A 23708-nucleotide genomic window follows, 5' to 3' on the forward strand; every position below is an offset into this window, starting at 1 on the left:
AAGTTTAATTTTAAAAAATGTAGCTTGGAGGGATCTCCAAAACTGGCTTCAGGAATCTGCTATCTTTGTATGTAAGAGATCCTCAGACTACACCTAAATCTGACTACATCTGGAAAGTACATTGGGATCTTATGACAGTGGTTTTTAACTATGGAAGGTTGGTAAGCCTGTCCTGATTTAGCTAGAGAGGTGTCAGGTGGACTGTTATGAGGTCTGAGCTGTCAAGGTATCCTTCAGCATCTGCTCCTTGGCTGTATACAAGTAATTCTGAAAAAAATAGCATCACAGACTTTTTCTGAGTCAGATGACCTAAAAGGTAATTCTTCTTCATTTCCCTAAGCACTCCTCCCGCATACCAGGTGTTTCTACAGTTATAGTGTCAGATAGTAAGTATAACAATCTCAGTGGTGAATTGTTATGGGAGGGGGTGGGGGCATGGGATCCAAATGACTGTTGGAAGGGAACAAGCCTTGGCTAAACAGGATGGCTGTCCCTGCCTTTGAGTTTTGGGAATCAAGTGTGTCAGGGTTGCAGGCGTTAGTTTGTACTTGGCTCTTCCTCCAGTGATGGGCCCAGGGCAGTATGCTAATGTTCGTGATAGGTGGATGTGATGGAGAAGGTGCTGGGCTTGGAAGCCTTGAATTCAATTTCTGCCTCTTAATAGCCATGTGGCCCTGGGCAGCTCTCCAGCCCTTCTTCCTAACCAAGTGGGAGGGACCTTGTTCCAGAAGTGGAGGGGGATTCTGTACTATAGCATGCCAACTAACTTAGGTTGAATACAAAAGGTTGCGCTTGAATGCTTCTAGTCAAGATTTTCCCATATTGGATACATGAAATAGAATTTTGCCAAGAACCAAGTGGAAGGGCTCATGTGCATAATTAAAATTCAGATGCTAAGTCTCCACTGAGATGACTCTTCTTTGTATCTTAGGTGCTAGTCTGTTTGCCTTTTGTTAACCTGTAGATGGTTGGAAGTCTTGGTGGAGGTGACCTGGCTATGAGAAATGAAGCCTATTTTCTCCTTGGAGAGATGTTAAAGAGTTATCTTTTGCGTTTGTTGCACCTTGTGAGGGTCTGCATGCTCAAGGCTTTTATAACCCTAATTCTGAAATATGAACCGAAAGCTATTCTTTGGCAAAATGGGTATTTTGTTAAACATATTTTTAAAGTATGTTCCCAAAAATCCTTTTGTTTTAGGGACCTGAGATGATCTAGGTTAGGCCCTTCACTTGAAAGAAACTCTTGGCTAGGAAGTGGCCCAAGGTAAAGTTGGAGTCTTCAGTAACAGAGCCACCCTCCCATCGCCTCCACAGTTAATTGTCAGGGGGCAGAGTCTTGTGTCCTTAGGCTGCATTGTTTGGTCTCTGTTTGTTTGTTTTTTTTTGTCATTTCTGCTTGTTAATGCCTCTGAAATGGCAATGTCTTCCAAAAGGAGATGGAAAAGGTTCATAGGAGACCTTCCAAGTAGAAAGGACTCCAGAGACCTACCCCAAGGTGGCACAGAGGATGGAGGGGAGGCTTGAACCCAGGCCCTCTGGGACTCCAAATCCAGGGCTTCCAAGGGTAATGGAGGAGTTGAAAGTGGATTTTCATAGTTTGACTTAAGAAGTGGAGGTTTGATTGAGGCCCTTATTCAGAAGAGGACATGGATTATTGATGAATCTGACTTTATTCTACTGTTTGTTGCCCATTGACTTGGAGATGTGAGCTGCCTTTTTTAGCCACGGTATCATGTGAGCTGATCAAGAGAGCACCCCCAGGTCTGGCCTCTCTTCCAGCTCTGCAGTGGGCTGACACGTTGGGGTCTGATTTTTAAGTTCACTTTCAAGTGAGCCATTCTGTGCTGGCAATGCCCCTCCTTTTCTTGGAAAGAGAGGTGGAGGAAGTATTGTTTAGGGCCCTACGAATGGGGTATGGAGGTCTAGATCTCAAGCAGAGACTTGTGGTGATGGGAGGGGAGCTCACTAGCCGAAGTTTTGAATTTATTCCCCTTCTGTGCCTTCTGTTTTCCTTTGGGGCACATGCAGCTCTCATTTTTATGAGCGGTGTCTATCACCCGTTTTCTGGAAAGAGCAGTTCTTGTTCAGCATAACCTGAATGCACATTCATGGGCTTACTGTACTGGAGGCACTGTGCTTGGCCCCTGTCCTCAAGGAGCCCCCGTTCTGATGGGGGGTTCCATGCAGTAACTCCACACATACAAGACAGACAGTCTAAATGGAAGGTAATCCCAAAGCAGAGGCATTGAGGGTTTGGGGGAGGAGGGATGGATTGAGGAAGGTGGGATTTGGGGACACTTACTGGGTAGAGATAAGGGGTCGATGGTTCCAGGTGTGGAGCTGGGGAAATGGAGGGGCCTGCCTTAGGAACGGGAGCAGGTGGAGGCTGTTGTGGCTGGCTGTTAGATACAGTGAAACTTGTGCTAATGGAAGATACGTTCTGGTGACTTACTCAGCCAGAAACGACGTGAATACTAAGAAAAATACTGCTGGAAAGAATGGCACACGTATTATGGCGTCTCTGGGGTGGAGGGAAGGGGGGCGGGCATTGGGGTAAGGGCAAGGAGCCTCAGTGGGTAAGAGGTGGAGAGTCCTGGGAAAGGGGAGGGGCCTGCTTCCTGTCCGGTTTGTGGTTTGTTTGTTTTTGAAGCCGAGTGATAATCAGCAGGCCCCCTCCCTTGGGTGACAGGCTGTTGAGGGGGCCTTTCAGGAAACCCTTTCTCCCCTCCCCCATTGTCCCAGCCAGACCTCGTATAATTCCTGGGTTCCCTTCTCCTCGTCACTTTCCCTCGGCTAGCGTGGTGCCTGGACTGGGCTTTTCATCGGTGCGAGGACCTCCCTGTAGCAACAGCGGCAGCCATAACAATGAACATTTACGTAGTATTTTAAGATTGGGATGGTGATGTAGGTAGCAGAAGGGGACGCAACAACCCCGAGTGGTAGGGGGTATTATCATCCTCTACAGATGAGGAGACTGTGGCAGATAGGGTAGGTGACTTGCCCAAGGTCACACGGCTAGTGAGTGGAGGCTGGATTTGAATCCAGGTCTTTTTGACTCTAGCCCCGAGGCTCCACCCCCGCTGGCCAGTAATGATGCCCCTTAGATCTGGGGAAACCATTTGCTGGGCTCCCCGATCCCCTTGATGTCCAGGGCTGCTCCCTCCCTTCCCCCTGGGGAAGAACCGGCCAGAGAACAGGGGTGAATATTTCCAGACCTAACAAATCAGAAAGTGAAAACAATCGATTTCAGCATTTTCCCGTTTCTTTTTTAAATTTCGTCTCTCAGTGCTTGTTTTTGTGTCACCTTCATTTTTCAAATGTCTTTCCCTTTTCTCCTACCCATATAACTTTCCCTTTTAACACAAACAAGGGAGGTAGGGAAGGCACTTCATCGAAAGTGACCAACACATGAACAAGTCAGACGTACATTGCCCACCCCCGATGACTCTCACCTCTGCCAGGAAGGAATGGGCATCTTTTTTTTTTTAAATTATAAATTTATTTTTTATTTTTAATTTACAACACTCCCACAAGTTTTTGGGTTCCAAATTTTGTCCCTCCCACTCCTCCCCCTTCCCCTGCCCAAGACAGCATGTAATCCAATGTAGGTTCTACATATACCTTCCCAATGAACTTACTTACATAATAGTCCAGTTGTAAAGAAGAATTATAACCAATGGAATGAATCATGAGAGAAGGAACAAAATCAAAAAAGAAGGGGAAAAAAAAGAGCCAATAGTTTGCCTCAATCTGCATTCAGACTCCATAATTCGTGCTTTGGATGTGCATAGCTTTTTCCATCATGAGTCTCTTGGAGAGCTGTCTTTGAATCTTGCATTGATGAGAGGAGCCAAATCTATCAAAGTTAGCCCTTGCAGATACTGTGTATCTGTGATCGTGTATAATGTTCTCCTGGTTCTGCTCCCCTCACTCAGCATCAGTTCGTATAAGTCTTTCCAGGCTATAATGAAGTCTGTCTGCTCCTCATTTCCTATAGCACAGTAGTATTCCATTACATTCATATACCACAACTTGCTTAGCCATTCCCCAGTTGATGGGTATCCCCTTGATTTCCAGTTCTTTGCCACCACAAAAATTGCTGCTATGCAATGGGCATCTTCTTGTCTCTTTAGAGAGACACCGCCTGCCACCCCCCCCCCCCCCCCATGAGAGCACCTCCCGTTGATCCTGCTCATGACTGGTTTGTATGTAGTTGTTTGTATGTTGCTGCTGCTGCCCCCTCCTCCCCTTAAATTGTGAGCCCCTTGAGGGCAGGGACTCTTTGTTCTATCCTGCCTTTGTATCTCTAGCACTTAGTGTAATGCCCCACACATAGTAGGTGCTTAATAAAAGCTTGTTGCCTTGATTCTTGTGGTTCAAGCTTGGTCATTTTAATGAATGCCACGTTAATAGCATTCATTTTCTTTCCCTTTTTAAAAATTTCTATTGTGTATGTTGTTTTCTTGGTTCTTACTGCAACAGCTTGTATAAGCCATCTCACACTTCTCTGGCACCTTCATCTTCATGTATGGCATGATAACATTCTTAACTTGTTTTTAATAGTGAAGAATGGGTGGAAAGAAGAGGGTATTGGGTACCAGGAGGCACAGGGCAGAGAAATGAGAAGGAATAGTTTAAGAAAAAGAGTTTTGTTTGGGGCCCCTATTTCTCTGCAAATAGAAGCTGTTTAATAGAGGCAGAGAGGGGTTTATTTGTCATGAAGCTGACCACAGCTTGTGTTGCTCCTTCAATAGGAAGATTTAGTGTGGGGTTTTTGTTGTCTTGTTTTTAAAACAAAGGATTTTTTCCTGGAGAATTTGAGACAAAGTCATTTCTAGGGGAGGTAATAGGTGAGGCTAGGTTTTTTTTTTTAATTTTTTTTTCTTTTTATATTTTCTGTTTCTTACATTACCCTTACATTATCCCATGTATCCCTCCTCCTCCCAGAGAGCCATCCCATCTGACAAATAAGATTTTTTAGAGAAGGAAAGAGAGTCGGCACAACTGATGGATAAATTGAGAAAGTCTGAGTATCTGTGCAATGGATGACACCTGTGGACCTCCATGAAGGGGTAGGCTGGGAGTGTCTTCTCATCTCTTTTCATTGGAGTCCTCCTTGAACTTGATAGTTTTGTTATATTTATCTTTAATTTTTTTGGTGTGCAGGCCTTTCTTTCTGTGTTGTATCCACAGCATAGATTGTTTTCTTGGCTCTGTTCGTACAGATCTGTTCAGGCTTCTCCATGTTCCTCACACGTGTCATTTCTCACAGCACAGTCGGAATCTAGTACCTTCCCGTACCACAGCTTGTTTGGTCATTTCCCAGTTGACGGGCATTCACTTCATTTCCAAGTCTTAGCTATTGCAAAAGTGTGTGGAGACTTTTTACCAATGACTTCCTTGGGCTATGAGGCAAGTTGTAGGCTCTCTGGGTCAAAGGTCTAGAGATGTTAGTTGCTTTATTTGCATCATTCTAAATTGCTTTCTGAAATGCTTGTACCACTTCACAGCTCCACCAACAGCGTAACGTTGGTGCGTCCCTCCAACATCGAGTGTTGGCATTTTTGGATATCTTTGCCAATTTACAGGGTGGGAGGGGGGAATCTCAGGGGTTGTTGTGATTTGCATTTCTCTTTATTGGTGACTTGTAGCATTTTTTTTCATGTGGTTGAGAACTGTCCATATCCTCTGACCATTTTATCTATTGGGGATTGTCTTTTATTTTCAAATATACACACAAACATTCATTTATTTATTAGTTGTTTATGTATCTTGGATACCAGACTCTCATCAGAGAACTTTGAGACAAAGATTTTTTCCCCCACTCCACCACTTCACTTTTTATCCTAGATTTGTTAATGTTGTCTGTGCAGAAGCTTTTCAGTTTCAATTTACCATTTGCCTGTTTTGGAGCTGAGCTTTTAAGGAAACGAGGGGTTTCTTAGATCAGATTCCATTCGAAGGATAAGGATGGGCTTTAGACCTTTCAAGCAGAGACAGTCTCTTCGTCTTCATGGTATCATAAGGCCTTGGGCAGAGCGTCAGACCAGAGTCTGGCTGGCTTTCAGCTGCTTGGCCTCGGGTCGTCACTAGCCCTCTGGAGAACCTATTTCACAGTGAAATCTCCCAAGCTCCTTGTTCCTTTCTAGTAAGGGACCAGGACCTCATAATTACTAGCCATAATGCAGCTTCTCTCATTTCTAAAATAATCCGTGAGTCTCTCTTTATAGAGGCAGCCTGGTGCGGGGTGAATGTCTGCCTTGGGAGGTGGGAGAGATCTGGATTTCAGGCCTGCCTCTGACACTCCACTAAGTAACCTCTGTTAACATCACTTCTCTCTGTTGCTGTTTCTTCATCTGTCACACATCGATAATTCCTGTAGTACATATTTCACAGGGTTTCTGCACAGATCAACTCAGTTTGTGTAAAGTATTTTGTAAGCCTTAATATTTAAAGCTGAAATATACACAGAGTATTTGCTTTCAAAAACATTCATGTTTCTTTCCAAAAACATCACTTGGAAATTACCTCGTCTGCCTTCCATGCAAATTCTCTATTAAAAAGCCTTTATGATTTTTAATATTGGTTTTTTAAAATATTGAGTTCCCAATTCTCTCCCCTCCCCCACCCCTTGAGAGTTCTAGGGATACTCAATTATGTACTTGAAATCAGGCAGAAATGAAAAGCCTTGGCTAAAACGTGGCTCCCTCTTAATGTAGAAGCCTGCAGATTACCTCCACTTCCTTTTCAGTGGTCTTGGACTTAGCAAAATGTTTCATTTTAATACTGTGGTGTAAACTAGGCTGCGGACATCCCTACTGCTGCTGGGCTGCTTCTCTCCCTTCTAGACTGATGGGCCTACATCGGAGGTTGTGAGAAAAGTGCTTAGTGAACAGTAAAAGACAAAAGAATGCGCTTTCTTCCTTGTTCCTCGGGTTTGTAGCTGTTAAGCAAAAAGAGGAATCCCATCCTATGCCCTAGTGAGTTTTATCAAAGAATTTCCAGAAGGTGCATTTAATGTTCACTCCTGGAGTTCCAATTTTTGAAGAAACATTAGTGAGTAAACATTAAGCCCCCACTGTGTGCCAGACACTAAGGATACAGAGAAAGCTAAAAGCCCCTGAGCTTCCAGTCAGGTGGAGAGGCAGCAAGTAAGGAACTGGACAGACAGGCCACAGAAGGATCAGTTGGCTCATGGGGGAAGGGCCATCAACAGACGCTTCCTGTAGAAAAAGGGACCGTGACTGGGACTTGAACGGGGAGGGATGGGGAGCATTCCAGGCATGGGAGACAGCTGGAGCAAATGCCAGGAGACAGGAGACAGAGGAACAGTGTCACTGGATGGAAGAATATGGATGTGGGGCCTGGGGGGAGGTGAGAAGACTGGAAGGCGGGGCTAAATCATGGAGGACTTGGAATACCCCCAGATTTGGTATTAGATCCTGGAGGTGATGGGGAGCCCCTGGCTTTATTGCGGAGGGAGTGACATAGACCTGTACTTTAGAAAAATCCCTTAGGGGGCTGAGAGGAGGGAGGAGACCTGCAGCAGCCTTGGGGTGTGCATATAGATATTTCCTTTCAGTGGCATCTGTGGATTCCTAGATCTTTATGAAGAGGGACAGCCTTGAGAAATAGGCCCCTTCCGCAGCTGTCCTCAGTGGCAGGGTTGGTGCTCCCGAAATGCCCTATCTGCGGAGGGTTTTGCTTTGGGAACACTCTGGCACTGGTTTGGAGAAGCTCTGGAGACAGTTCTCCTGGAGCACTTGAGGACAAAGCGCTCCTCCTGCTTAGGGCAAAAGCGGCCTTTGAAGGGCTGGTGAGCTCTCCTCTGAGGCCCTCTTCTTCTCAACTAAGAGTTAGAAGGAATCTGGAAGGATCAAGAACCTGGGAGGGGCAGCTTCATCTTACATTGCATAGTGATCCTCAGTTTTTGTGTTTTGGGTTTTTTTTGGTCACTCCTGTCCTGTAATCCTTCATGCTGGTCTCAGAATCCTTCACAAGAATCTAGTGAGCTAGATTGTGACGGGATGGGGCCTTCATTGCACCGTGTGAGGCCTATTGAGGTCTGAAGCAGACTTGCCCAGGTGTGTCTGGTTACGGATGATCTGGTCCAGGACAGCACTGCCGAATTTTGAGATCTGGGTTGGCTTAGAGTGCAACTCTTTTGTTTATTAAACTAAATGCATTGAAAATAGTTGGTGTGCTTCCCGAGACTTCCCTTGTTTTATAGGGAAGTGTTGTCTGTGTTGAATCTGCTTTTACCAGAAGGGCATGTTTTTTAAAGTTTTAATATTTTCTTTAAGATCTCTGAGCTCAACACCTGAGGTGAGCAAGTAATTCGGGTCTTCGCATTGCAGGCCTTTTCCCAGCCTTTTATTTATCCTTTCAGAACCCTGAAGAGGAGCCAGTCCTTTGATGTTTTGTTGGGTCATAATCAACAGGCATTTCATAAATGCCTAGTCTATACACCAGCTCCTATGCTAGATGCTGGAATAAGACAAAAACCTAACAGGCCCTGTCGTCAAGGAGCTTAAATTCTGTTGTATGGAGGAGTGTGTCTGTCTGTCTGTCTGTCTTTCTCTCTATCCCTGTCTCTCCGTGTGTGTGTGTGTCCGTGTGTGTGTCCATGTCCATGTGTGTCCGTGTCCCTGTCTCTCTCTTACCCTGTTTGTCTCCCTCTCTGTCTCTCTCTGTGTATGTGTGTCTCCCTGTCTGTGTCTCTTGTCCCGTCTGTCTCTCCCTCTCTGTCTCCCTCAGAGGGGTGATGTGTGTGTAGATATACTTGGGGGAAAAAAGAAAATATATACACCATAAATGATCTTTTTTAGGGTGTCAGGATTGCTGTGAGGAGTTGGGAAGTTGAGGTGTGCAGAGGCATCGAGGTGGGAGCTGGGAGGTTGTTGATGAGGACTGGCAAGTCGATCAGTCTGGTTGGCCAAGAAGGGCTTTGAATGTCCGACATCAGAGCCTGCATTTTAAAGGGAGCCCCTCGAGTCCCTGGCCTGGGGGAGTCGGGCTTGGCTTTAGAGATATCCTTTTGCCAGCTGGGCAGAAGCCGTCTTGGACAGGGGAGCCTGGAACCATTGTGGGAGGGCAAGTGGGTGGTCATAAGGACCTCAGCGAGGGCAGCAGCGAGAGTGGAGGAGGAGAGGTGGTATTGATAGAAACTGGGCCGCTGGTCCTATGGGGTGAGGGAGACTGGAGTTTTCCTTGTAGTAGGCTGAGTTTTGTCTGGGCAGTGACTTCTGGGGTCTCGAATCAGGTGGTCCTGTCCACTTAGTCTACGCTCATTCTGCTGGGCAGAGAATAGAAACCTCAGACCAAATGCACCCTAGGCCAGTGTGGTCACGCTAAATCCCAAATGATAAGGCTTCACGTGGGTGTACTGGGCACCTCTCAAATAGAAGCGATGACGGCGCTCTCTCAGAGGACCCTTTCTTGATCCCATGAAGCAGATGGTGACTTGGGAGAAGTTCTCAGTGGGATGTACTGTGTGGTCAGGCCTTTGTTCTTTGGGGATTGTTAGGGTTCCTTCAAAAGTGGCACATCTGATCTTTTTAAAAAGCCTTCTGGTAATGTAGCATCTGATGGTATGCAAAGTTGTTCCCTTACATGTTGCTTCATTTAAAATGTTTCTTTAAATGGTGCTGCTTTGAAATTGCGTTGGCATCTTTTTTTGGCCGTGGAGCTTCCTTGCCATTAATAGTTTCTGTGTCACTGAAAGATGATCTTTGCATGGATGAGTTAATCAGGAACTGATTGGCTGTTCTAGGAGTCAGCTTGGCTCTTTCCTCCTGCCATTTGGACTGTCTCCTACGTTAGATTCAGATATGTTTAAGGGTAACACTCAAGAATGAGGCAGCTCTCACTAGTTGGATTTTATGGTGATCTGGCTTCATAAATGTGATTCAGAGCAGCACATTTAATTTTCTTTTCAGGAGGAACTTTTGGACATAAAAGAACGCCCTCACTCTAAACAGAGGCCTTCGTGCCTTTCTGAAAAGTATGACAGGTATGTTACCATTTTAGTGTCTCTTAGAGAAATTTTTTTGCTGTGATTGTCAATTTAGCAGTAACTTCATATTTCTAGTTTTGGGGCAAAGGGAGGGTTTGCTGTATTAGGCCTCTGTATTTGGATCGCAGTCAGAGAGATCTTCATAATTATTAAGAATAGATATTCAATTTGCAACCTCTTTAGTTGTCTCTCTGTCTCTCTCTCCCTCCCTTCCCCCCTCTTCCGCCCCCCCCCCGTATCTCTCTCCCTGTCTCTCCTCTTTCTCTTGTCTCTCTTCATGTCTGTCTCTTTCCCCCATCTGTTTCTTCCTATCTGTCTGTCTGTCTTTCTCTTTTTCCCTCTCTCTCTCCCCCTCTCTGTGTGTGTGTGTGTGTGTGTGTCTGTGTCTGTGTCTGTCTGTGTGTCTGTCTGTCTGTCTCTCTCTCTCTCTCTCTCTCCCCACCCCCCTTTCTCTCTTGCCTTGTCTGTCTCTCTCTCTCTCACTCTCTCACCCTCACCCTGTCTGTTTCTCAGTCATCTTCTGTCTCTGCCTCCTTGCCTTTCTCATTTCTCTTCCTTGCCAGCTTTGGGACAGCTTTTATCTACCACTGCTTCAAATGTGAACCGTTTGAATGCAGCTGTTTATTTGGTGTTTTAATACACAAATATTGTGTCATGGCATCTGTCTGTGTTTGCTGGTAATTGCCAGATGCTTCCATAGTTCACCTCCTCCCTATGTGCTTCAGTGTTACCCTCCCTGTCCTCCTCATCTAGAAAAGGCTACTTGTTGAGGGTCTAAGGTAGTTTTCTCTTCCCCAGTGATGAAAACAGGCTCCAGTGAAAACTTTTATCTTTCCACTTTGCAACAAACGCAGTTTCCAGAAAAACATAGGTGGCTTTGAAGTGCCTCTCTGGCTTCAGACCTGGGCAGCTAGGGGCTGCCTCATGGTTAGAGTGCTGGACCTGGAATTAGGGAGGTCTGAATTCCAATCCGGCCTCGGATCCTTCATCGGCTTGACTCTGAGCACATTACTAAATCTCTTTCAGCTTTAGTGTCCTCATCTGTAAAATGAACGTGATAGACTTGGGAGGGAACACCTGAACAGATAAATCTCAGATGACTTAGTAACCTAACATGTGGGTTGGAAAAACAGGTTTTCTTGTCATTCTTGGGAACTCTCCTTAATGATAGAATAGACCCAGTCCTCAGCCCTGATATGCTTGTTAACCTACGCTAGCTAGTGAGCAGACCCTTCCCCCTAAAGGAGAAGAGGAAATAAAATCACAAATGACTGTGAGTCCTTACTGTGGCTAAGTCTCAGCCGTTGGGGTCTGGCTAGGTGTGTGATGGGCTACGGGAAAGGCTGGGCTGGGGAGGAAGGGGAGACTTTAGATATGTGCTGCTCCCTAAGCTTCCCTGGCTAGTGGGGAGGATGGCAGAGAACTTGAGAACTGAACTCACCATCGACTGCCATCTCCCTTAGGGAGATGGGGGCACAGGTACCACTGGTCACAGGGCCCGAGATGCCAAACCCAGCGTTCATTTCACTGCCCTCCCCTTTTCTCAGATCAACTTAAACCCTTTTTCAGACAAAGTTTAAGGTCAGTAGGGACCAGCTTCTTTGTGGGAGGTTTCACAGTCAGCCTGCCTTTCCTTAGTGTCATGACTCGAACATTTTCCCTTGGCCTATAGTGATGGCGTCTGGGATCCTGAGAAGTGGCATGCGTCTCTTTACCCAACCTCAGGGCGAAGTTCTCCAGTAGAAAGCTTCAAGAAAGAGCTGGACTTGGAGCGGCCTCCTCTGATGCGGAGGACAGCAGGTAAGAGCCTGTTGGTGAGGTGGTAGCAACTAGATGCCTCTGTCCCCAGTGGAGCCTCACTGTGCGCTGAAGCAGCCTCTTTAGAGGGAGAGCCCTTGACTAGTTGAAGTGGGGAAGTCATTTCTACCCAGTGTTTCTTTAAAGTAGGGGCTCCTTGCCCTTTTGGCTCATGAAGCCCTTCCTGAGGCCTCAGGAAGCCTTTGGACCCCTTCCTTTGTAGATAGTGTGGATCAAATAATCGAAGGAAATGTTCCAGTTCAGTTTGAGGTTAATAAAAGTGAAGATGGGATAGTTTTCATCATCCAAGTTCACAGACCCTCCCCCCCCCCCACCCCCAGATGAATGTATGGCCCTCTTGGGGAGGCAGTGGCCCCCAGGTTTTCCTTCTAGGAAATGTTTCTCTCATTTGGGCAACTATCCTGTCCAGTTAGCTCTGTGTGTATCATTCCTTTAACTTGGAGGCTGACCTTGGCTCCTTGGTGGAGGGTCTGTGGAGGATGGGGCCTTGGCTCAGATCCAGCTTGGGCAGATAGCCTGTGCCTTTGAATCCCCTTTACTGATGCTGTGATAAATGGTACCTTAAAGCAAAATTCACCGACGGCACTGTGCTGGGAGTTTGGCCACGGCGTCTTCCACAGACATTCAGGCTGATCCATGAGTGGAGTCTGCTTTCTGAGCATTCTACGGTGCTCAGAGTAGATGCGGTGTTAGTGGAAGAGATAGGTTTGCTTGACAGGAGACAGGCCTTCAAAATCTTGGCCCAAATCCTTCTTTCCCTGAGCTGGAAAAGGGGCGCTCAAGGTGAAACCTTCTTTTAGAAATAACCTGTTAATGTCATGGCCACAGCAAGGAGGCTTTCCTCAGCAAGCTGAAGCAAATGGCTGTCAGGGAAACTACACCCAGAAAAGAGCCTTTGAGCCTTAAGGTTGTGCCATAACACCTGTTATTTGTTAATGGTCCAAGTTTCAGGGAGACTAATTATGAAAACGAGCCATTTTTCTAAAGGATGTTCTTGGGAAGACGGGCAGGACCTATGCCATCTCTTTATTTAAAACATAAAGTCTTCATGGTTTTGGACTGACAGTTGCCTTTCTTTCCTCTGTAAGGCCCCACAGAGAGTGCCCTTAGCTATAGATGAAGGTAATCCTATTGTTATTCCCCTCCCGACTTGTTTTTGGTTTTTTTTTTCTTTTGTTTTTTTACAGATCCAAGAGAGCGGGTAAAAGAAGATGATTTAGATGTTGTTCTAAGTCCCCAGAGACGCAGTTTTGGAGGGGGATGTCATGTCACAACCTCCGTCAGCTCCCGGAGATCAGGGAGCCCGTTGGAAAAGGACAGCGACGGCGTCCGAATGATTGGAGGCCGGAGGATTGGCAGTGGAAGGATCATCTCTTACAAAGACCACCGCAGTGGGGATAAAGACTTAAGGGACTGTAGAGACTCTAGAGACCGGGAGAGAGACTACAAGGACAAGCGTTTCCGGGTGTGTGTTTCTCATTGGTGCCCAGGGATCACTGGCTGTTTACCTGTGGGCTGCACCACCATCCTGGGGTCTCGACACTGCTCTGGAAGGGTGGGCCTGGGCTGGGGCAGCTGGAAGGAGTGGAAATCAACCTGTGTGGGGTTACTCTGTAATGCCTTTGTTCTCTTCTCCATTCTTTCAGAGAGAATTTGGGGACAGCAAACGTGTCTTTGGAGAGCGCAGGAGAAATGATTCCTACACAGAAGAGGAGCCTGAGTGGTTTTCAGCTGGACCCACAAGTCAATCCGAGACCATTGAGCTCACTGGTTTTGATGACAAGATTCTAGAAGAAGATCACAAAGGGCGAAAAAGAACTCGCCGACGCGCCCTGTCTGTGAAGGAAGGTCAGTTCCCTTGTCAGGGGCCAGGAGGGGTATGCATATAGATGCATCATTCACCTTAAGGGGCTGTGGGGGTGAAAAGAGGGTGAAATCTCCATTCCATGAAAGGCTGCTCTTTGTTTAGCACAAGCTTAGCCTTGCTTTTCCCAAACCAGACCTTGAGGGTGGTCACCTTTGGGGGGAGTGTTCAGAGCTGTGAAAACCCAGTTCAGAAGCTAGCTCATGAAGGGCCTGTCCCCTGAGCCCTCCACGGTCCTGCTCTTGGTTTGTTCTGGACCTCTGTGTCTGTCTCTAAGGAAGGCAGCGTCTCAGGGCGTCAGGAGCTCTGGCTTCTCCCACTGTGTCACTGGTCACTGGTGTCCTTGCTTTGGGCCTCACTTGCCTGAAAAGTTGTGGCAGGCGGATGACCTCTGGAGGCCCTGCCATTAGCTCTCGGTGACTTGTCCTCTGGACCAACGTGTCAGAGGATTGAGAGTTATAAGGGACAGAAGTGAAGGGCAGTGTCTTGCCCAAGGCTAGGCTTTGAACTGAGATCTTTTGGTCACAGCATGAAAGCTGGCAGGGGCATGGGGCCAGCTAGTCCAGCCCACCGATACCTGGCTGGCATGGACATGGGGAAGACATATGATGGCTGGATCCTTTTGGGGGTGGGGGGCGGTGTTTGATTTGGCCAAACTCTTCACTATCCATGAATCCTTGAAATCATTCCTTATTTTATAGAATTCTGAAACTTTTTATCAAACTTCCTAACCTTAGATAACAGATGAGAATTTGAGTCCAAGATAAGGGTCTCTTAAAGGAAGAAGTAGACCATTCTTCTGTGGTTTGATTCCCTGATTGAGCTGTCAGCTCCAAGATTGTTGTGTCCTCTTTATCTTGGGGCCAAGATGTTCTAACATGATGTTCTTCCTGTATTGTTATGTCTGATTGATTCCGGACAGTATATGGAAGAACCCTTTGTCACAGTAGGGATGATCCCTGCCCTGGTGTGGAGAGGAGGGAAACCTTGGGTCCCTTAGTCATTCCTCTTCATTGTAGCCTGATTGGAACCCTGACATTCCAGAATTGTCAGATACCTTAGCATAAAGACTGGGGAGATGGGAAGGCTCTGAAGTTATCATTTACAGTGAAGGGAGCTTAACTTCCAGGGGAGGAGAGGGTCCTAGCTGCCTTTCCTGCCGAGATGTTGGCAGAATGACTGCTGACCTGGCAGAGGGACTCCTTTATGGGCCTCCTCCGGGCAATGGACACCCGAGGGCAGAGCATCTCCAGATGGGTTGCTTGCAGATCTTTCTTGCTGCTCTTTATCTACCCCAGGCCCCCCCCCCAAACTACCCAGGCTGGGAAACTGGCCGACCTCTGCCCCCTTGGCTTTCCCTTGGCTGTTACATCTCAGTTCTTCTCCCTTTGACAGTCTTCCATGTCCTCTTCACATCTCCTTTTCCTCTCAGTTCTCTCTGGAGAACGTACAACTTCTGCCCATGCCCACACATCCTTTGTGGCACCACCCCCCCCCCACCCCCCCCCCCCAGACTCCATGCAAAAGGAATTAGCTTTTTTGTATGTTAGTGTGTTGTGTCACTTTAATATTTGGTTGATAGATGCCTAATGGAATTAGGTCTGTAAAAGATTGGGCTGGAGAAAAGGTGACCCTTGGCTTTTTGTGTCCTTAATAGCAGTATTCTCTACCAATATATGCTTAGCTCTTTTCTCCTTCGTTGGATGACTAATTATTTCTAGGAAAACTTTCATTAAAATAAGACTTTGAAATGTGTTCTTGCTGTTCTCAGACTAACACGTCAATGCCTAGAAGGGGTAAACTGGCAGTGAATTGCAGCCTTAGAGGTAGTTTTTTCCTTAATAACTGGGTTGTCTGTGCTAGTTAAACATTAATGCCAGAAACCATTAGATCCCAGCTCAGTGCTCGGGCCTCCTGCTCTATAGGACAAGCATTGGGAGGGAGCTCCACGTTCCCTCTGCGTCAGAGATGATGCTCATCCTCAGGTGTCCAGAAGCAGCTTCCCTCCTGGTCCCGCCTGGCCTTCACAGGCTGCCCTCCGGGACATCCCCAGCTACGTCACTTCTGCCTGCCTCCCATGTTGATATTTGTGCTCGCCGAACAGATGACTCTTCCATACTGTTGGGCTTCACACCAAGCCTGCTTTCTAGGCAGGATCAAGCTGGGCCAGAAACACACAAACGCTTTACTGGGGCTTTTTTTATTTTATTTTTTTAAATAGCAGCAGGTTTAACCACCACCGCAACAAAGCCATTTGTTTGATCATAAAATCTTCTGGTCTCACTGTCTCATAAAAAAAAGAAAAGATGTAGATGTTTTTCTTCTGTTTAAAAGAGAATCCTAGCTAGATAGACTAATCCCTACCTTTTTGAGGCTGTTGCCCTTTTTCTTAGGGAACTACAAATCAACCCCATTTCTTCATTGACTGCAGTTTTTGTCCCTTCAATTGTAGAGAAGGATGAAGGGGCGGGTCCCCTACCCAGTGTCTGTAACGTGAATACACCACAACCCACCTCCATGGTAACCTGGCTGCCCACCCTCAGCGTGGTTTTGGGGAACCAGTTAAAACAAAGGGGGCTGTGCCAGACAGCAGAAGCAATGTTGGATTTAGGGTTGGCAGACCTGGGCTTGGGATCCGAGAGGTAATCGGGGAGGGGAGCGAGGTCCACCTAGCACTTGGGGCCCAAGAACTTGTGTCAAGCCCTAGCTGTGCTTCTGATGAACTCTGGGCTCTGTACCTAAAAGGGAAGGCCCCCTTCCCCAGGGCCATTGTGGAGAGCGCTTGGCTCCAGGCCACCTCCCTGGGCCTCCGTTTCACCTGTGAGATGGGTGTGATAACTTGTGTAAGTACAGTGAGGAAAGTACTTTGAACATGCTCTAGAATGTGAGCTGTTTTTTTATTATTGCATGTGGATAAAAATTGGCAGTGTTGATTTCCAGGGCCAGAGAATTCATCCAGGTGGTCAGGGTCTGAACCTGTTGGGGAAGGAGGCTGTGTGAATGGACTCTGGTGCTTGGCTTCTGCTTCTGTTGTGTGATGGGGAGGCCTATCACAGCGGTGCCTGGACCGATGTGGCCAAGGGGATCATGGTACCTCTTAAGCAGGGCCTGAGGGCTTCTTTCCAAGTGACTAATACACCTGTGCACTGAGGATGCTGAATTGTAAAGGGCGTGTAGATTCATTTGGAAGTGATGGGTCGCCATCTTCCCCCCCCCCCCCGCCCCCCCAAAATCTCTCAGGGTCAGATACACAAAGACTCTCCTGTGTGGGGAGGAAGCCTTCTTACATATTTATAAGCAGGTTAGTAGGTATACAGTGATGTCTAGAAAATACCATATCAGGATTTTTCCTAGATATCTAGCCTTAGGTGTAGGGATGGTAGTGCTAGATCTTGCAATGACCTAAGGGTGACTTGATTGTTGGCTTATGTCTTTACATGCCTATTTATAATAAAGTCCAAAGATTGCCGCTCTGACTAATTAGAATTCTTGCTTAAATTTGTATAGATGAGAAATACTATTATTGGGAATTGGCCTATCTATGGTGTGGAGTCCCTAGGTTGCTAAATCTTGAATTACAGCTTTCTGGTAGCCGTGTAGAATGTGGGAAGGAGAAGCCGAGTTTGCTCCCTGCCTGCTTGTAAGTGCTGACCACACCGGGGGCCGAGAGGATCGCTTCTGGATGGCTTTAGAGACCGCCAGGGCCTCTTGCACCCCGTCGTGCTCTGCTTGTGCAGAATCAAGCTGTGAATGTTGAGTAAGCTGCACCACGGTGATTAGATCTGATTTTTGTCCTCGTGGTTTTGCCTTAAGGAATAGTTTCAGAATTCAATGGAGGCGTTGCGGAAGAGGATGAAGTGGAGGTCATTCTTACCCACGAGCCCGCTGCAGATCAGGAAGTGCCCAGGGAAGCAGTGCTGCCTGAACAGTCGCCAGGAGAATTTGATTTTAATGAGTTCTTTAACCTTGATAAGGTGCCAGGCCTGGCCTCGGTGAGTGAACCCACCCACGTGGCTACAACCATGTGGTAATGCCTTCTCTTTGAGCCCTTGTCCCCTGTTTTTGATAACATGGATGTGGTCTGTTTAGTGCAGCATTTCCCAAACCTCCTTCCTCAGAGCCCTGGTGTTCTGCATGCTGCCCACAGGGGTGCCCTGGGGATGGTGGTGCGGGCACTTGTCTCCCCTATTGGTGACTGCTCGGATCACCAGGAGGGGCTTTGGCTTAATTCTCCCTCCGGTTTCACTGCCTCACCAAAGAACGCCCTCCCCCCCAATATTTATGGGCTCCATTAGTGAGCTTCAAGTGCGGGACTGTTCCAGGGCCACCCTCTCTGGGGAGCAGCGCTAGACTAGCCTTTGCAGAATGCGCTCTTGGCCTCCCCCACACTTCTGTTATGTTTTTTGTTTTGTTACGCTGTTGCTTCATTTGGGCTTTTGGAGTATTTATACTTACCGTGAGACCTTTGCTAGTGATAGAGTGGACATTTGCAGTGCTGTTAGACTCTGCCTGTTTGGGTTAATTTGTTTGATTGGTTTGAAGTTGGAAGGTGGAAGGTTTGTAGCCCAAGATGAGGGAGAATCCTGTTGACCTGGACTATGATCTAAGGATCCTCGGATCCCAGATTTTACTTGGATTGGTGACCTTGTGTGGTTCCAAAAACATCGAGTGCAAAAGACTATGGATTACTTGGGTGTCTGTTCTCCATCTCCATGCCTCTTACAGCCTTGATAGGTTAGCCACCTGTTCTGCTACCTTGACCCTAGCCCTCTCTTAGGGAAAAGAAAGGAATGTAGGGATGCAGTCAGGAGCTCCTGGGAGGAATCCCCTCCCCCTGTCACTGTTAGACTGCTACAATCAAGTTGCTGCTCACTCCCGGGGCTCCTGTGTCTGGGCCTGTGGCCCCAGCTGCACGTTGGGTGATTTAGCTGGGAACTCTCCCAGGGCCTAGTTACCTGGAGCTGGCAGGGTCAGGCAGAGGCTACCTGGCTCACTGCTGGGTTGTGAGATCTCCCATGGGGACCCACAGCTGAGAGAGAAGATGGTGGGGGCTTTTCGTAATGCACAGACTGAGAAGGTAGGTCTCCTTCAAACAAAGGTCTGTGTAACTAGAAGGAAAGTTTGTCTGCTGGTTTTCCTCATTTCGAAGTACCTGCCTCCCCCCTTTGCTTCCTGAGAGCCATTCCCCCGAAGGGGAGGAAACCAGCCGGGACCCAGCGAGCACCAGCGTCTGTCCTGCTCTGCACTCAGGGTCTCCCGCCTCTGCTGAGAAGGAGTGGGGAGCCTGGTGTTCCTCTCTTTGGGGCTAGATGTGACCGTTCAGTTCTTGGCTCGTTCCCAGTTGTCCTTGGGCAGGTTTTCTGGCTCTGCTCACTGTACCAATCCGCAGCTCTTCCCGCGCTCCGTGTCTTTGTTCATTCTTTCCATGGCACGGCAGTGTCCATCACACGCATGTGCGATACCAGCCAGCACGTGGAGAGCGCTGTACAGATGGGGTTTCATTTGATCCTTCCATTGCCCAGGGTCCCATAGCTAACAAGTGTCTGAGGCTGAATTTGAACTCGGGCCCAGGCCTCTGTGTGCTGCGAGTCTTCCTGTAGTCGTGGATGTCTCCTCTGTTTCTTTTCTTGTTTAATCTTGAGCATTGAGTGCAGCAGACCTGGGCTAATCCTTCGGGGTGGTGGGCACATCCACGTGGTTAGCCACAAGACCCGGAAGAGCGCTGTCAGCCAGCTTCCTGTTCAAGGGTGCTTTCTCGTTAGCACCTTATGTGTGCAGAGTGCCATGGTAGGGGCGAGGGCTGAGGGGAACTGAGGTCCCTGCCCTCCAGGGGCACATGACGGATGGCCAGGTAGGAATTCCAGCAGGCTGATCCCAGGTCTGGGACAGAGTGGGCGCAGGGGGAGAGGCCAGGCCTCTGCTGAAGCCATTTATGGGGGTTGGGGGTTTTTTCTTTTACCAAAATCTTTGGTCTTGGCTTCCTTTTCTCCTTGCATCCCACTAAAAACAGCGGGGTTCTTTGAGTTCAGCCATTGCATGGCCTTGATGGACAGTGTCCCCAGCTGAGCCGAGAGCAGGAGGGTCCTCCGGGACAGTCCCACTCTCTTCTTGGGTCCAGAGGCACTGCCAGCCATGTGCTTGTCCTCCAGGCTTGGTTCTGCTCGAATCACAGACAACTTCCAGACAAAATTTCTGGAGCTCATTGTCTCTTGTCTTTTTTAGAGAAAGTAAAATGACTTGAGGCCGGTGTAGCCGTCTTTTGATGTAACTGAGTCCCAGTAGTTGCTTGTCCCTGCTTCCCACAGTGTTTTTCCCACTTGTGGGCTTCCTGGGTTCCCTTCCACCCCACCCCCACCCCCCCACTCGTGAGTTTGTAGTGACTGGAGAGGCTGTGCAGGTCCCCCCTGCTGCTTCAGATAGAGACTGAGGCTCCAGGAGAGAGAGGCCTGGCTCTGGGCCCTTGTCTGGAGCAGGGGAACCTCACAGGGCTTCCAAACAGCAAAGGCTCTGAAAAGTGGCCCCAGAGCCCAAGATGGGCTGAGGACTCACCAGAGGACTGAGAAAAATCTTGTTTTTTTTTTAATGGAATCAAAGATGATTCAATAAGAAATAGAGAAGAAATGGAGCTTGTTAGTTTCGCATAAGTTGAAGAAGAATTTAGCTCTTAGGAAATAAGAGCTCAGAACATAAAAGGGAGGGGCATCTCTTCCCTCTTAATAAGCAGCATGAACTCCAGGTGCTTCTAGTGTATCGGCCGCCTTCTGACACTGTCCATTGAGCATCCTGTGAGCCTGTGCACCAAGATAGACATGGCATGGGGGGCCCGGTGAGGAGAGCCAGCTGGGGCTTGTTGGGCCGCCGGCTCCTGCTGGCCAGAGGAGGCCCTGAGGCTCAGCTGTGTAGCTTGGTCAGGGGTCGGAGTGCAGCGCGAGGGCCTCCTTGAGGGCAGAGATGGCCTGGCTTTGTGCTCACGCCCTTTATTCCTCCTTCCCTTCAGACTAGTATGTTCGGTTATCCTCAGTTGGGTCTGACTCTTCAGACTCCCTTCTGGGTTTTCTTGGATTATTCGGCGACTCATTAAAACAATTGAGAGACGAACAAACTTCAAGCTCTTGGCTCCCTAAGCTGGGGCTAGGCTCGGTGTTGCTGGCAGTGCTAGGCTTAGGGTCAGCAAGAGCTGGGTTCAAGTCCTACCTCATTCACCTAGCTGGCAGTTGTGTGACCCTGGGAGCCCTTCTGGGCATCAGTTTCCTTATCTGTTAAATGGGAAATACTAGTACCTATCCACTGAGATATAAGGTCTGTGAGTACTTTGCAAACCCCAAAGCACTATATGAATGCTAGTTATTAATGTTTTCATTATAGTTAACTGTGTGACACTGGGCAACTCATTGAACCTCTCTCAGCCTCCGTGTCCTCGTCTGTAAATGGGCACCATAACCTTCTTTCCCTCCCAGGGTTGTGAGAAGGTTCCATTGGGGTGATGTCTGTAAAGTGCTTGGCAAACCTTAGAGCGTTATAAAAATTACCGCCGCTGCTGCTGCATTTGGGGTGGCACCTGTGGACCCGAGCTATCTTTGCCTGCATCGCCAGTGACTGCTAAGGTCCAGAAATGTGCATACTGTTGGGAAACGTTTCTCACGCGAAACTTAGCATGTAGTTTCGATATTAGATCTTAATTGCAAGGTAAGAGCCTCTAGTTCACAAAATCTGAGTTTTGAGTAACTTCTTTGAGAACAAAGATACTGCTTTTATTGAAAAGGGGAAAGTATCTTGAATTAACATCTTGCAGTTCACAAATTTTCAAGGAGTAGGATTATATGAGCCCCAAAAGGAGCCCCCCTTCCCCCTTTTTATTAATTTGAGTTAGCATAGTGCAGGACTAGAGATGGACTTTCTAGCCTTGTTTGATTGGCCACTGACTAACTAGCCAGAACGGAATAATTGTTCATCGTACTTTTAAGTAATATAAAGGGTGAGAGTCTGCCCAAGATGGGACGTTCTAGTTAAAGATAAAGCAGCATTTGATCTACTTTAGATCCTCTGGCCATGTGTCCCTTAGAGGTGGGTGTTAAAGGCCAGTTGGGAAACTCGAGTGCATTTCACGAATTAGCTTGTGACCAGATTCCAAAAGCTTTTTGTGCTCAACTTCTAGAAAACACCCAAATCGTTTTTATGAAGGGGAGAAGGTGGATTAAGGTGGCCCTTTCCCCGCTTTGCATCTAACTGGCTAAATCTTTACAGCACTGCCATTTCCCACCAGCAGCCCCCTCCTTCCTACCCTCTCTTGTGACTGAAATGCACAGTTAGGGAGAACTGCCTGTCTGCAGTTGGGTTGCTATAACCTGTCACCTGTCCTCAGAGTGAGAGACCAGGAATGCTTCGGCCTCAGTCTTCTGGACATAATCGAAATGGCATTGATCCGAATTCTGGAGTCTCCTTGGTTTTCTTCATGTTGTTCGTTTTTCTTACAAATGTCCCCAAGTTTTTCTGAATTCATGTGTTTCACTTGTAATGGTAGTCTATGATCTTCACATACCATGCTCTGTCCAGTCGTCATCCCATCCCTGTCCTCCCCCCCACTCCCACCCCCACTTAATTTACCATTTTCACTACCCCCACCCAAAATGCTTCTATGAATATTTTATTATGTAGGATCTTTATTTGATAACTGTTTGGGTCAGTGGTCCCAGTAGTGGGGTTGCTGAGTTAGAGGATCTGAACAGCTTGATGCTTTTACTCACATTCCAAATTAGGTTCCGGAATGATTGGACCAATGCGTAGCTCCGCTAATTATGTCTTTGTTTGTTGCCTTTCCCAAGGGCCCTCCTACATTGACCATTTCTATCTTTGTGTCATCTTGGCCTGTCCTGGGTGTGAGGTGAAGTTTCAAATTTATTTTCTTCTTTCTGATTAGTGACTTGGAGCATTTTCTTATGTGGCTCGACCATTTGTTCTAGGCTGTTCATGGCCTTTGGCCATTTATCCATTGGAATGACTTTTGGTGGTCTGTTTGTAAATTCCCTTTCTTGGGTGGGTGTTAGATCTCTCTGAGATGTTTGCTTTGAAGACTTCCCTCTCATTCTAGCCATATTTATTTTGTTTATACCAAAGTTTTTTAATATTACATAAATTTTGAGTTTTTTTGTGATCACCTTCCTTTGCTCGATAAGAACGCTCCCCATGACCATTGGTTTGAAAGGCAGCTCCTTCCATTTTCCTCCTTTTCTTCAGTTTTCTTTGGGGATGATCGCGATACAAAGTTATAACATCTGCTTTTCTAAGCACAAAGCTGGTTTCCAGTTTGCCCAGCTGGGATTCTGAAGAGACCTCATTGTGAGGGAAGAATTCTTTAGGGGGCCGCTTCCATTTGCTCCCGTGCTTGACTTGAGCTGCCATGATTCACACGAAGTGAGCATCGGCCCTGGTGGTTATCATCATTCCCTGGCTCCTTGGGCAAAAGCTGCTCCTGCTTTAGGGTGTTCTGCTTAAAATAATTAAGTGGAGTGACAGTCATTTAGCCTTCTTGTTACGCCCACTCTGGGCTCCTCAGCTGGGATGAAGTTGTTGAGCTTTGATGGCTCAACCTTCGCTGGCTTGGCCTTCATCGGCCTGCTTACAGGCCTGGCCCGTTTCTGCCCCTCACAGTCAGAGCCAGTGGGCCCAGGATGGGGGTTACCTGAAGGGTGCCCCAGCCCTGTATTGGGCCTGATGTTCATAAGTGGCTTGCCCATGATAAATGCTGGTAGAGCATGGACTGCCTGAGGGGACAGAGGATGGAGAAAAGGAGTGTTGCATGAAATGGAAGCTGTACAAGTACAGAACTGGTGGCGAAGTGGCCATGTGAGAACTGCCCATAAATGAGGCAGCTTCTGGGGAAGAAAAGTAAGTCCAAATGCTGCTGCCAATCCTCGGTTCTGGAGGCAATCACAAAGTAAGTTCCCTTTCTGATCTCAGTCTAGCGCACTGACTCTCTATTTTCCTACGATGGTTCTTTACAAGTGTTCTCCTC

General features: G+C 47.5%; 1 protein-coding gene across 1 annotated transcript in view; it reads left to right on the forward strand.

The window, feature by feature from the left end:
* EIF4ENIF1 (eukaryotic translation initiation factor 4E nuclear import factor 1) overlaps positions 1-23708 on the forward strand; it is a 46884-nt gene that overhangs the window by 4025 nt on the left and 19151 nt on the right. The window contains exons 3-7 of the mRNA XM_036740817.1: positions 9938-10011; positions 11687-11814; positions 13020-13297; positions 13479-13680; positions 17510-17688. Coding sequence (XP_036596712.1) covers positions 9938-10011; positions 11687-11814; positions 13020-13297; positions 13479-13680; positions 17510-17688 — 861 coding nt within the window. The remainder of the gene's footprint in view (positions 1-9937; positions 10012-11686; positions 11815-13019; positions 13298-13478; positions 13681-17509; positions 17689-23708) is intronic.

This window comes from Trichosurus vulpecula, chromosome 1 (genome assembly GCF_011100635.1).
Source record: "Trichosurus vulpecula isolate mTriVul1 chromosome 1, mTriVul1.pri, whole genome shotgun sequence".
Taxonomy (NCBI): Eukaryota; Metazoa; Chordata; class Mammalia; order Diprotodontia; family Phalangeridae; genus Trichosurus; species Trichosurus vulpecula.